Consider the following 14,427-nt stretch of genomic DNA (forward strand, 5'->3'; position numbering starts at 1 on the left):
AGCCACAGTGTACCGAAAAAAGGCAGACACAAATAATTATATGTCTCCGTTTATGAGCATCTGGTTAATTATCCCAAATACAGGTTTTCAATAGAGAACTTCACTAAACTCAGTCATATGTAACTATGTGGATTAACTTGTCCTTTTTTGGTCATGTATTCCCCCCCATCTTGGACAAATGTTGCAGGTGCACTAGATTTTTGTTATGCAATAATCACTTCTGTAAATTATAAGGCAATTGGGAACAGTGTTGAAGCACCTTCTCTTGTAACTATTGGAGTGAACCGGTTGGTGGTGGTCCTTTCCAACTCTATAATTCTATGATTTGATAACTAAGCTCCCTTGAACTCAGCGGTGCTTCTGATTGTATATGCTAAACTTGCAAAACACACTGAGTTTTAACCCTTGGTCCTCCATCCGGGCAAGAGAAGTGTTGCTCATAGAAGGACATTAAGCCAAATGAAAGCAAATTCTTATCTATAGATGCGCAGATAAGACTTTCCCCTCTGCTGTTTACTTTGAGGACAGGTGATCTAAAACCAGGGCATGATCCACCAGACCACCTCCTGTGCAAGGAAGATTGAAATAGATGGGAGCTTTGCCTGAGAACATTCTGGTGGCATGGGCCTGCACTGAGGAACTAAAGCTGGTGCGGTAATGACATATTTGACCTCAGTAAGAACTTTCGGCATGTTTACTGTAGAGAAGAAAATCTTTGAAAAGTGTCCAGAAATGCAGGTCTGCAAATGGCCAGCCTTTTCCCACTCCATTGAAATGCAAAGCTCCCACTCATATTTTTGAGGGAATAGAATTTGGCCTTGCTCCTATACGGATGAAGAGTGGTATGTGCCTCAAGGTTTTTTCCTGTAGCCATGCCAACTCTTCGCCGCTTCTATATACTGCAAAGAAGAGTTTTGGTTGTTGCACAGAAAATAGGAATTTCCCTTCCATCCCAATATGCACATAAATAAGACCAAGCTTGTGTTCAAAACCAGCCCATATAGAACACCCTGCAGTAATTTAAATGGGAATCCACTAGAATGTGGGTCACAGCAGCCAGGATATCCCTATCTAGGCTGGAGCTAGCAGGTGTAGCTGGAAATAGACATCTCATGCCGCCAAAGTCATTTGGGCTTCTAGGGGCAAGATGAAATCCAGGAAATGGTTGGTCCTGATAATGAGATCATTTCAATATCTACCCCTCCAACCGAAACATTAACCCACTGCCCAGTTATGAAAACCAGGTTGAGGATATGTCTGCCTCATGAGTTGGGTCAGTGATGTACTGAGACAGCCCCATGGTTGTTATGGCAGCCATTACGTCTTGAGCTGGGGCAGACAAGGTAGCCTCCACATGGATGCTGAAATCTCCCAAGACAAGCATCTGGTGGGTTTCTGGCATTACACTCAAGACCACCTCTGCCAGCTTGGATAGAGAGACTGCTGGGGGGCAAGATGGTTAGTAGCAAAATCTCCACTCTGTCTCTCTGACCCAACATGGATGCATCCCACTGGGTGCGGTCAGTGGACTAGGGTGATTAGGCTAGTCGCCTAAATGTTCCCCTGATGCCTCCTTCCTAAAGTCCAGGAAGGTTCTGATTGGTTTAGGGACAGAGGCACAACGTTCACGTCAGGATGTCAAGATATCACATGCATGACATCGCCTGCCCCCAGTTGCCTTCACAAGCTGGTGCCTTTGACCTGAACTATTCCCCTACAGCCTGGCGTGCTCTGGTCCATGGGGTCACGAAGAGTCGGACATGACTAAACGACTAAACAACAACAAAATTCCCCTACAAAAAATTAATTTCACCGCATGCCATGGATGCATACCCTCAAGCCCATCTCCTGTGCAGACCTGGCCTCTTGGCAAAGGAGACAGTGCATGACTGTGTATGACTGTGGCCTGCTTCTGGCTTTCTGATCAGGGCTAGTGTTGCACTGGACACTGGTGCTGCACTGAAATGGAGCAAAGGCAGGCTGGGCTCAACATAAATTTGAGAAGAGCTGATAGTGTAGTCAGATGGAGGCAAACATGACTTGGTTGAAAGACATAGGTTTCTAGAACATTGTGGATATCGGAGAGAAATGGGGAACCTGTGGTCCTCCAGATGTTGCTGGACTTCAGCCACCATCACCCCTGACCATTAGCCATGCTGGGAGTCTAACATCTGGAAGACCACGCCTCTAGTGTATATTCAGAATCCACTTGTCCTTTAATTTGGTCCCAGTTCCCCAGCCCTGTGCAGGAAGGCAAAACTGTGTCCGTCTCCCTTTGGCCACACGATGAAGGCTTTAAAGTAATGTTGCTTTGCATCAGCTGAGAAGCTGCCCCTTAATTAGAAATCAGCAATGCCTGGAATACGTTAAGTGACTAGATGACACATATGGTGTATTTATGTGATAGTATTGCATACTGGCTACGATTACATTAAGGTCTTAGCATGCCAGGCAGTTAAGGAGCTGGGTGAACGAAAGGCTACTTGCAAAGATAGCTGAATATAAGGCATATGGGTTACATCATTTCTGAGCGTCTTTCCCTCCCCCCTGAATGGGAGTAACAGTTCTGCTCAATCTACTTTTAGCGTTTTGCTTTTAAAACACACACATTTTTATTTATTTATTTATTTATTTAACAGAATTTCTGTACCACTCAACAGCAAATAAAGTGATTCCCAAATTTTTGCACCTGGACCATCTGAAAATTGCTGAAAAGTTCTTGGTGGACCAGTTAAGGATTTTTTATTTTTTTGCCTGTTGCAGCAAATTGTAAAGTGATATGCTTGCTGCTATAGGGTTTTAATTTTTTTTTTTTTTTACTTATTTTTATTTCTTAGCTTTTGGATTGTATTCAACAAATTTTTCTCAGAGTAGACCTATTGAAGTTAATGGCCATCACTAACTTAGGGTCTTGTCAGCTGGCACAGAATTCTGCCAGGCCTGCTGAGCTATACAATAGAAATACTATGAGAAATGAGAGAGCATGCTAGCACAATCCTAAATATATGGACCAATATATGGACATTCAAGCTGTCTTTCAGAGAAACTTGCCGATCATTATTGATCTTCTCATTTAGAAACCTCTGAGAAGCTTACATGGAGCCTCCGGGTTCTTTGTAACATAGTTTTAAAATGCCAGTATATGCCTTTGTTGTTATTTTGGTAAGATGAACCTATTCTGGGCTGACCTGCATGCCTGATCGTTGCTTGTTGTTTGCACAGCAGCTTTAACAAATCAAGCTATGTTGCACATGTGGCCTTTAAAGTTGCTACATCTTCAGAGCAATAGTGGACTTCTTTCTAAAAATGTAAGCATGGCAAGCAGGACAGTTCACAGATTTTTAAAGAATGTAATCTCAAGTTTTTGGACTTGACTGGCTTTGTTCTGGTCATTTCAGGATTACCAGATGCCCTTACACTGAGAACACAGGTCTATGTCATGCTTTTAGAGTATGGTCTGGGGAAATAATTGTCACCCCTTAATGACAGACTGCAAGTATCTCTGGAAGAATCTTGCTTATGCTTAGTTCAGTGTTTCTCAAACCTTGAGTATTATCTCCTAAGGAGAGTCCATTGTTACACCCCCAAGGAGAGCCCAACAGTGTTGAGCCCAACACACATATAAGTGCACACAGACACACACACAGCAGCAATGCGTAGCATAAATACCTAATTTATTGGGATGAGTTCACAGTCATAGGATAGGAAGCTGAAGAAGAGTGGTACATTGGTTTCCTGTTGAACTTGGTCTGGTGACGCCTGGGTTCACATCCCTGATCAGACCTTGGGCCAATCACTATCTGAGCCTAGCCTGCCTCACAGGATTGTCATTATTAGAAAAAGTGGAGTGCCCCACATCCATTTATGAGGGCACCATTGCTTCAGCTCTGAGGAAAAACTCTGGTACTTCTCTGCCTGCCTACTACATCACTGAATTTAGGGAGGACCTAACACGACCCTGAAGCTATGTGTTGCAGGGAAAGCTCAGCAGCATTGAGCAAGCTTTTATTTCAGGGGCACTTTTCTACTACTAATGACACTGAGCAACATCTGATAAAGCTCCTCAGGGACCAGAATGTAGCTTTTAACACCAACTGAGCTAACAGTTAAAGAATAAGACAAAGGGCTGCATCCAATAGCCTCCGTCTGCTAGCAAACAGGCTCTTGCACTAGTGGATGGGTGAGCTTTAATGTTGCACAACAGATAAATCCAGTGCACTAGTGGAAACTTGTTGTGCAACAGGTTGCACAGTCTGTTGTGCAACAAAGTTCTCAGCAATCTTCTTATGCATTCTCTTGTGTAGCAACATTTTGCTGGTGCCAAACATTTCACCAGCAGAGCATGCGTACTGCTAAGTGACTAAACATGACACTGGATACAACCCAAAGTATTTTTTTTAAGTCATCACCAGTAAAATATCCTTGATAATGAAAATATAGTGTAATAACTGGCTGCATTGCTTAGCCTTCTTCAACAAAACACTCAATGAATCATAGAATTGTAGAGTTGAAAGGAACCACTGACAATAATCTTGAGCCCTGTGTGTGGCTCAAACCCACCTCCCTGAGATTAAGAGTGTGACTCTTAATCTGTGCAGAATATTCTACTTGCAGTAGAATGCATGTAGGAAAGTTCAGAGCTTGCAAAAGTGATTATGGAGGGTGCTGGAGGTGCTGCTATATAACCAAGAGCTCTGCATGCTTCTGCCTTCTTGCTACAGCTGCAAAGAAACAACACTCTAGAAACTGCTGTTCCTCCTTTACGCTTTGGGGATAAAAAATACATGCTAGATTCTGCCATCTCAAATTACTGATATTCTTTTTCATGCATGTTTATGCTTAATTGTGGGGATTGTTTTTGAGTTTTGCCCATAGGAAATTCCTTCGTGAGTTACAGATATTGGGGTGGGTGTGGGTGGGGAAGCCACTAGTTTTTTTTTGGGGGGGGGGGGTTGTGTGCTTGAACATAAATGCAATTCTGTATAACAACTAAATATGCCCTAATCTGAACTCTTAAGTAGAAATTAAATGATGGTCTTGAAGATGACCTGAAATAGAACTTTCTCACTAAAAGAGCTGTTTAATTTGGGACTCTTATTTTAACTTTTTATACTTCAATTCGTGAATCTTTAACTATGCTGTACCTATAGTACAGAACTGCATTGTTGTGTTTAAGTCAAAAATGAGGTTCTGCTATTCTGTTCCGCTCTCCCCCCCCCCCATCCCCAGCGTGTTGCTTTAAAACAGCAAAATGTATTTTAAGCAAAACACTGCAGAGGAATGAATTGTGTATTAAGGAAACAGTATCCTTTCCCATGCACATTGAGACCCATTTGCCCCATACACAAGTAACTGGCACCATTTGCTTTCCAACAAAACTCATGACAAAAGGTATATATGTGAAATTTGGCTGTATTGTTTTGTACTGTGCTACATTTAGGAGGTCTTGGGACGTGGGTGGCACTGTGGGTTAAACCACAGAGCCTAGGACTTGCCAATCAGAAGGTCGGTGGTTCGAATCCCCGTGACGGGGTGAGCTCCCATTGCTCAGTCCCTGCTCCTGCCAACCTAGCAGTTCAAAAGCACATCAAAGTGCAAGTAGATAAAGAGGTACCGCTCTGGTGGGAAGGTAAACGGTGTTTCCGTGTGCTGCTCTGGTTCGCCAGAAGCAGCTTAGTCATGCTGGCCACATGACCTGGAAGCTGTACACTGGCTCCCTTGGCCAATAAAGCGAGATGAGCGCCACAACCCCAGAGTCGGTCACGACTGGACCTAATGGTCAGGGGTCCTTTACCTTTAAAGAGACTTACCTTTTCCTCTCATATCTATCCAATCCTGCTGTTTCAGCACCATCACAGAGAGACATGTGCCCAGGAGCAGAAGTGGCCTTCAGTAGCAGATATTTTAGGGGGCAAAAAGTCATGCTGGCGTACCTCTTTTTAAACTTCCCCTCCAAACCACTTGCTGCTGTTTTGTTGGCAAACTGTCCCATCAGTGTTGGACACCATATGGTGTACATATAGGGGGTGCATGTTGCATGCAGAGCAGGATAATCCCTGCTGGCCACACTCCTTGAAAAGGTAAAAGGGAGCAATTGGGCCTGAGCTTCATCAGGGTCTGGCTTTGAGTCAGAACTTCCTCTTTAAATCAGAATTTAAACTCACACAAGTGATACTGAAGTTGAACTCTTAGGCTCCAGATGTGTTGCAATCCCATCTTGTTAATGCAATAAAACAAAATCTGGACTTGATATTTTGCATGTTTTTAAATAATCCAGTACTATAATCAGCTGTTGAGGCATGGCAGAGTATTTGAAGCCAAACATATTTCATCTAATTTCCATTTGATTCTACAGTATGGCTATCTGCCTTTCACGTGATCTGTCATTATGGAAGCCGAAAGGGTTTGTGGACCGAAAGCTTTATTTAGGTTTAATGAAAACCAAAATGAAAAGACGGCTGGTTCTTTTATTGGTCCCCAACTGTTAAAAATCTACTCAAGTTGCAAGGGATGTCAGTTTAACCAGAGTTAGCACCCTGAAGACAATTAGGGGGAAATCTGTTATTATAGTTGGATATGAAGGGATACTGTCTCTTTAAAGGCAAAAAAACCCCCACAACCCAACACTGTTCTGTAAGATGCTTTACATTTGGACTGCGGAATGGTGCATACCTTTGCTGCTGGAAGTGGGGGGAAACACTGTTTACTTGGAATTCTTTGATGGGTGAAATAAGAATAGCATAACATCATTCCTTTTTGTAACTTTCATAGAGAGTGCATTGCAACATCTGTTTGCAGACGTCTCATAACAAGATAGTGACATAAGACATTTCTATTTTTAAACGTGTCCCAGTTTATTTTTTTTATTTCAGAAAAAAAGCTCTGAATGTTGAATGTGTGTAAGTCACCGGGAATGTAGCAAGTTGATAAAATCCAAGCCAAGTCCATCCTCCTTGCAGGGAAACACAAAAAGCTGGAATTGCTTTTTATGGACATTTGTTTTGCAGCTTTCTACATCTTAAGGCAGAGAATAGCCAGGATAAGGTGCCAGCCCAAAGGTTAGCTGAACATATTTCTCAAAATAATTTTGGCAAGATGGTGTTTTGGAGGCATGATCTCTAAAGTCATGCATGGAGCGCAAGAATGATATAACAACCCAACAGGAAATATGCATGTAATTACTTTGCTTATTATTTTAGGGTGATAGCAGCACTTCACGAATGTATTTAATGACTAATGTAGACATGACATATATATATATGACTTGATATTTAAATGATTAGCCTTTAAGATTCAAATACTTTGCTTTATCCCTTTATGGATGCTATTAATATGTTTTGTAATATATTTACAATTTATTAAAGAGGTCTAACCTCGTTGTGACTTGAAATCGGTGTGAGTAGCACACACCCATACACACTTACCTGGGAGTGAGACCCATTAAGTATAGCAAGACTTATTTCTTCTGAGTAAATATGCATAGAGCTGCTCTGCACGAGTACTCAGGAGTAAGTCCCACTGGATTCAATTGGATTTTCTTCTGAATAAGGTTTTTTTTAGGATTGCAGCCTAAAGCTAAAATATTATGCATACTTCTTGAAAGAAAGTTCAGTTTAACTTAGCAGAGCTTCCCAGTAAACAAGAAGAGGAAGGGGCACATGATTGGCATGGTATACATTTTAAAACAATTGTTTGATTCCTTTTACTTTTTCCGAAAACTGGGAACCCCAACTCCACTTGCCATGTTGAGTTTTCAGACACACTCTGGTGAGCATACATATTCAGTGGCGTAGCGTGGGTTGTCAGCACCCGGGGCAAGGCAAGTAATTTGCGCCCCCTAACCCGGGGCAAGGCAAGTAATTTGCGCCCCCCCCCCCGCTGCACTGTCCCTCCCCCAGATAGTCCCTCGCTCTCTCTCCGTACCGCACCGCATGCCTGGCACCCTCCCCTCCACAGTGGGCGGCGACCCGGCGGCTCGGATCGGATTCGCACAGCCAGCACTGCAGTGAGAGAGAGTGAGTGAGCCAGGTAGGGGCAGAGAGCTGCGAGTGCGAGCGCCCCCCCCAGATGTTGCGCCCGGTGCGGCCGGCCCCCCTGCACCCCCCACGCTACGCCACTGTACATATTTTATCAATCAGCTCACAGAACCAGAGGCTGCCTTGCCTTCTGGTTTTCTGGTGTCTCTTTTGCCTAGTCAGCTAGGCTTAGGGATGCGATTGTGCTTTCTGAGCAAGGCTGACAAATCTGAGATTTCCTCACTCTGTCAGTTTTAATGCAAGGTACAACAAGGGCTCCTGGACTGCTGCCATTTGACCAAATATTGGCAGAGAATGAGGATCAAATCTGCCCCAGAACCTCCCAGCTCTTGTGGGGGGGGAAATGGTGAACTCATCCAACATGGTGGCTTAATTTTTTGAAGCCAATTTCAGCCTCTGTTGCAGCATAAGATTTGAGAAATACTGCTTCAGACTTTGGTGTATGAGTAATTTGCACTGAACTTTCCTGGAGGTGTTCCAACATTATGTACCATACAAAGGAATGTTTGTCATATATTATCTTGATGTGCAATATTGATTTACTGCTACATAAAATGTAAGTAGCTTAGCTGGTTAGGTACCTGGGACTTGATTTTTATTTTTCGGTAAAGCAACTGTATGTGCAGTATGAAAGCCATTTTCAAAAACAGTAGCAGCATGTTGTTAGCATTAGTTTTCTCATACACAATCCTAATAATAATGCCATAATATGGTGGGTGATTGGAATTCCAATACCTGTTTTATTTAAGATGGCCACAAGTTTAGTTCTCCAGTGCTTCTTCCCATTGCATATGGAAGCATATGTCCAACATTTGGCACTGTCATTCCAATATGAGAGAGAGAGAGAAAGATTAAAGGCCAGCTGCCCGCAATAAAGTGTTGGGAAAGCACATTAAAAGGCTGTAAATGTGCACATCGAACCATTACAATGGCTTTATAGTAAAATACATTTCATGAATGAAGCATGTGTTTTAGAAACTTACATATTATTTTTTATTTGGATTAAGAAAACTTAAATTAATGTACAACTAGGATAGTTATGTGTCCCTTAATCAGAAAGGGCAGTTTAATCATTGCCTTAGGTTGCTTCCTCACCAATCCTGTACTCTAGAAATGTGATATTTTATGCACTAACTTTTCATAGAAAATTCAGGAAATGTCACTGCCAACCTATTAAGTTCCATGTTTTCAGTGTCATCCGTACTAGATACATGGAGGTACTTTTGACAAGAAAATGCATTTGCAGTGCCTGTCTAGAGAAGCTTTTAAGGGCTACTCTTCATTTAATTGAAAGCTTCTTCCTTGCCTACAAATTATGAACCAACACTGGCTCATGAGGCTATGTATGTATGGTGAAAGAGGGACCCGACATGTGTCCAGACACAACTGGTTAAGTTTTAATAGCAGGAAAAGTTCAAGCATGACATTCCAAAGTATGCATAAAACATACACAATGCATGCATCTGTAGTATATATTTTTTAAATTCCTTTTAATAAATAACTATCACCTTATTATGGTATGAATGTATGGACTTATGCTGTAACTCTATACACACTTAGCCTGCAAGCCTATACATATCTGATAATGATAATGATAATTTATTATTCATACCCCACCCATCTGGCTGCATTGCCCCAGCCACATCTGGGCATAAATCCCAACCCACTCAATGCAGCTTAGTTGTAGACATGCATAGGCCTATTATTTTGCTATATCCCTTTTTACTGGTTCTTCATAGTGTCGTTGGAAGTTGTAGTGGACATACAATACATTCCCTAAACAACCCACATGTTATATTTTGCATTTTAAATTAAATTACTTAAAAGTGAGGCTAACCATTTCCCCCCCTTGTTTGTGTGTATTTTAATGGAAGCATATTGGGCGGCAGGGGAGAGTTGTAGCAGAAAAGTGGTGAGCAGGGAAGGATTGAGCGCTGCTTCTTCCCATCACTTCTGTGCTCCAACTCTCTCCTTTAGTCCTCACTGGTCCTAAACTATGGTTTAGCAAGGGTGAGGAAATCCAACTGCTTCCATCATCACCCTGTGCTGCTGCTCCCCAAGTACCTGGAGTTATGCATTATGAACATTATGTGCAAACTTGGGCTCATGGCACATCCCCCAAACAAACCACAACCTGTAGGCAAAGGACAAACTCGTGGATTGTTGGGAGTGACACAAACCACAAGCCCAGGTTCAAACCATGCCTTAGCTCAGGGTAGCATGGCAGCAACAGGCCCAGAGGAGGAGCAAAACCAGCCACGATATTTGCTTAGTAAGTCACACTAAACCATGGTTTGGCGTAGCATTTCATGTGAATAAGACCACTGTGTCAAATGCATTATAATCAAATAATGTTTGTGCACCTCAGTTCAACAAGAAGAGTGACAAGTCTGCTTACGTGTATTCACAGCTGTATGTCAGCCTGGATGTAAACATGGGGAATGCGTTGGACCAAACAAGTGCAAGTGTCATCCAGGATACACTGGGAAAACATGCAATCAAGGTAAGATTTATGTTATTTTAAGGAATGTGGTATTGCTTCATGGTATTGAAAAGATCAATTGAAACTTAAACTAAATGTTCTGCAGCTAGTTCAAGTTTCAACTGTCCTTGGGTCAGCTGACATACTGCTGAATTTAGCAGGGCCAAGGCTGGTTCATATATTTGCAGCCCTATTGGTGATGCTCAAGAAGAACTGGTGGGAAAATATCTATGGCGGATGCCAGATGCAGTTTATGAACTGGAGTTTCTAGGTCTCCCTGCATGAAAATCACAGCACCAATCACCTACTTGAATTGAATTAGAGCTTCCACCCTTCTCAAAGACACCCACTTGGGAGTTGCCAATACTGCATCCCAGCACAATCCATTTTATGAAAGTATTGAAAAAAGTGCTTTTGTTGTTAGAGGTACAAGACTGGTTCCTTTCCGAGATCAGCTGTAAGGCCTAAAACTTAAAATGCTGGTTTTGATTTAGGTAACAAGGACCTTGCTTTTATGGAAGGAAGTCCCCATGCTGATTTAAAGTATAATAATAATAATAATAATAATAATAATAATAATAATAATAATAATAATTCCAGTTTCACTTTGTAATAGCAAACTACCCTCAATGACCCCAGTCATATTATAATGAAAAAGAACAGTGTTGTTTAAAATGACCAGTATTGTCAACATATGACACTATTTTTATTCACTTCTCCCCAAAGTATTATTTTATATAGTGCTGAGCACTGCCAGGTACTTAAGGAAGTCACAGCCAGTCTCTCCAGCTAGCCTTGATAAAGCTTTCCTAAGCTCATTACAGAAAAGCAAAGGAGTGTTTTGGAAAACCTGACAATTTGAGTAAGGTGGTGCTGTACAGAACTGTGTTCCCTGAGAGTTACTAATCCTCTGATGGCATAATGATTTCTAAACGCTTTTTAAAACTCATTTGTTTGGATATATTAATCCTTCCTTGACGGATTCATGGGGAATCTAAGCCCACCCTCCCTGTGACCTCATTTCCTCTGCTTATTTCTTTTTCTCCATCTTACAGGCACTTTGCTATATTTGTTTTACTTTGGGGAGAAATGTTGTTATGCATTGCTTTTATTCTAGAACTTCAGCTCTCAGAAGTGCCCGCCACAAAGATACTGTAGGTCCGCAGCAATTTAAAATATCAAAAACTGAGGAGCTGTTGTGAAACGAGCTCAACAGAGAGAAGAAAGCTCATGCTGATTTTAGATTATACACAGCATCCTGTTGACAAATCTGCTACTTAATCATAGGGCTCCAATTCATTTCAATGAGGAGCTTTCCAGTGAGATTTTAGAATCAGCTGATGTATGGGGTGAATAGAATAGAATAGAATCAGCTGATGTATGGGGTGAGGACTGTGCTTGTACTGATACTATCTGCAGTTGTTAAAAACCTGCATGTTGAACACAAAGAGACATTTACCTCCATGCCCAGTAGCTTTGATATGCTCTTCCTCTCATTGATTTCAACAGGAATCAATTAGAGCTTTGCAATAGGGCCCAGCACCCTACCTGACCAGATTAAGCTGTTCACTCCTCTAGCCCTGGCTGCAAAGAGTTGCCTATATTTTAAACAAACTGTACTTATGAGGCAGATCTGCAGATCACACGTCAAGCGGCCGGATGGGTGTAATTATTGTTGCTTTCTTTGGCATCCACTGCCTGGCTCTATTATAGGTCAATGTCATTTTGTAATATGAATGGCCTTTCCTGAATGGGAAATGTCTCCCTAAATTATTATCGCACCATCATCAAATAAAAGTTCTCCTGCTGGAAATGAGATCAGATGGAGTTGTCCAGCTCCAACCGGATGGTGTTGTCTGTGGCAATTTATTTTCACTGCATTTATGATTGTCATAATCCCAAAAGGCTACAATTCCTGTGCATTCCCTTTATAACAGAGTTCTATAAATGTGCAAGTGTTTGTGTGTTAAACACATTTAAGGGTCTTCTCATTAACAAGTGGAAGACAATTCCTTTTCGTAAGGCAGGACATTTAACCTTTATTTCCATTTCTTGCACACTAAACACAGAACTTTGAAATGAAATAATGATGTTTATGTGATCAATTGCTTGCATTAATTAATTAATTAATTAATTGCATACATGACTTCGAAATTCTTCTCCTTTCCCCAACTTAGCTGAGCTGAAGACATTAAAATTTCCCACTTCTGGCAGCTGATGCTGTGAGCAACGGGATTGTGATTCTGTGGTGGATCTGTAAAGTCCTAAGGGTAGAGGGTGTGCATTAGAACTGCTACCTTAGGCTATAATCCTATACACCTTTACCTGAAGTGAGGCCAGATGCATAGATGTTCTCATAGGGTAAAGGTAAAGGTACCCCTGCCCGTACGGGCCAGTCTTGACAGACTCTAGGGTTGTGCGCCCATCTCACTCAAGAGGCCGGGGGCCAGCGCTGTCCGGAGACACTTCCGGGTCACGTGGCCAGCGTGACATCGCTGCTCTGGCGAGCCAGAGCCGCACACGGAAACGCCATTTCCCTTCCCGCTAGTAAGCGGTCCCTATTTATCTACTTGCACCTGGGAGTGCTTTCGAACTGCTAGGTTGGCAGGCGCTGGGACCGAACAACCAGAGTGCACCCCGCCGTGGGGATTCGAACCGCTGACCTTTCGATCGGCAAGCCCTAGGCGCTGAGGCTTTTACCCACAGCGCCACCCGCGTCCCGTTCTCATAGGACTGTACAGTAAATTGAGTGAGTAGAAAACAGAAAATCCACCATGTACTTTTCCAGTGACTTTCACATTTGTTTTTGCCATAACACATTTGCATGGTAGCCATGTATCCTACTTTGCAGAGGACAGTCCTCTATTTGACTGGCCCATGTCTGGCTTAAAGATGGTCAGAAGAAGGGAGAGTGGGGGCCTTGAAGTTGCCCACCAGCCATTCACACCTGGAGAATAGACTAAGCAGGCACACATGTTACCTGGTAACAGACTTTCCCACTACGAGACGTATTGGATTTCTACTTGATTTATAGTAATACTGTGGGAGATAGCTCAGTTGGACAGAGCATGGTGCTGATAATGCCAAGGTTGCAGGTTCAATCCCCACATGGGACAGCTGCATATTTCTGCATTGCAGGGGGTTGAGACTAGATGATCCTTCCAACTCTACCGTTCTATTGCATTCTATTTATAGTGTCATTCCTTCTTTATGGTGGTGATGACGCATTTCCTCTTTTTATGACATATAAGTGGTCACTTACATTTCATTTGAAATAATAATCTGAAATAGTCACAGTTCAAAGAATCAGCAGGACCTCGACAAATCTTACAGTAGAACTAGGAGGCAAACCTGTGGATCCATTTCTGTGCTGGCTAAGATAACAGACATGCGGAGTTTACTGGCCTGTGGTCACTAATTCTTCCCTGAAACAGCTTTCCCAGAGGGCAGGCCACTCAGCCACTAGCTAGTGTCATCTCTGCTTTTGGAATTGACATAGGGGAAATGATTTTAAACTGTTGGGGGTGGGATAGAATACTAGGTGGACACAGTGGCGTAGCGTGGGTTGTCAGCACCCGGGGCAAGGCAAGTAATTTGCGCCCCCTAACCCGTGGATTTGCGCCCCCTAACCCTACCCCCCAGATGTTGCGCCCGGCCCCCCCTGCACCCCCCACGCTACGCCACTGGGTGGACAGAATCTGTATGCAAAGAAAGGGTAAAATAGCCATGAATATCTGCTGATTCTCCCCAGAAAGTAAGTACTTCCACCTCTGGCTTAGGAGGGAAGCATAAGTTACATGCAAAAGACTTTTCATGTGCAATCTGTAGTTCGCTTGGTGTTCAGTGTGAAGGTCTATAATGGGATACGCCTAAAATTCTCCTGATCCAGAGCTCCATGCCTGCACATAC

The 14,427-nt window shown here is 42.6% G+C and overlaps 1 protein-coding gene across 4 annotated transcripts in view; it reads left to right on the forward strand.

The window, feature by feature from the left end:
* The window catches only part of NPNT (nephronectin), a 63,338-nt gene that overhangs the window by 16,224 nt on the left and 32,687 nt on the right, over positions 1–14,427 (forward strand). For 2 of the 4 annotated variants that reach the window (XM_083456773.1, XM_083456775.1), the window contains exons 3-4: positions 7,008–7,058; positions 10,447–10,539. In XM_083456773.1, the coding sequence (XP_083312899.1) occupies positions 7,008–7,058; positions 10,447–10,539 (144 nt within the window). The remainder of the gene's footprint in view (positions 1–7,007; positions 7,059–10,446; positions 10,540–14,427) is intronic. The other 2 variants (XM_083456774.1, XM_083456776.1) reach the window with 1 other exon arrangement.

This window comes from Podarcis tiliguerta (assembly GCF_965153285.1).
Source record: "Podarcis tiliguerta genome assembly, chromosome: 9".
Classification (NCBI taxonomy): domain Eukaryota; kingdom Metazoa; phylum Chordata; class Lepidosauria; order Squamata; family Lacertidae; genus Podarcis; species Podarcis tiliguerta.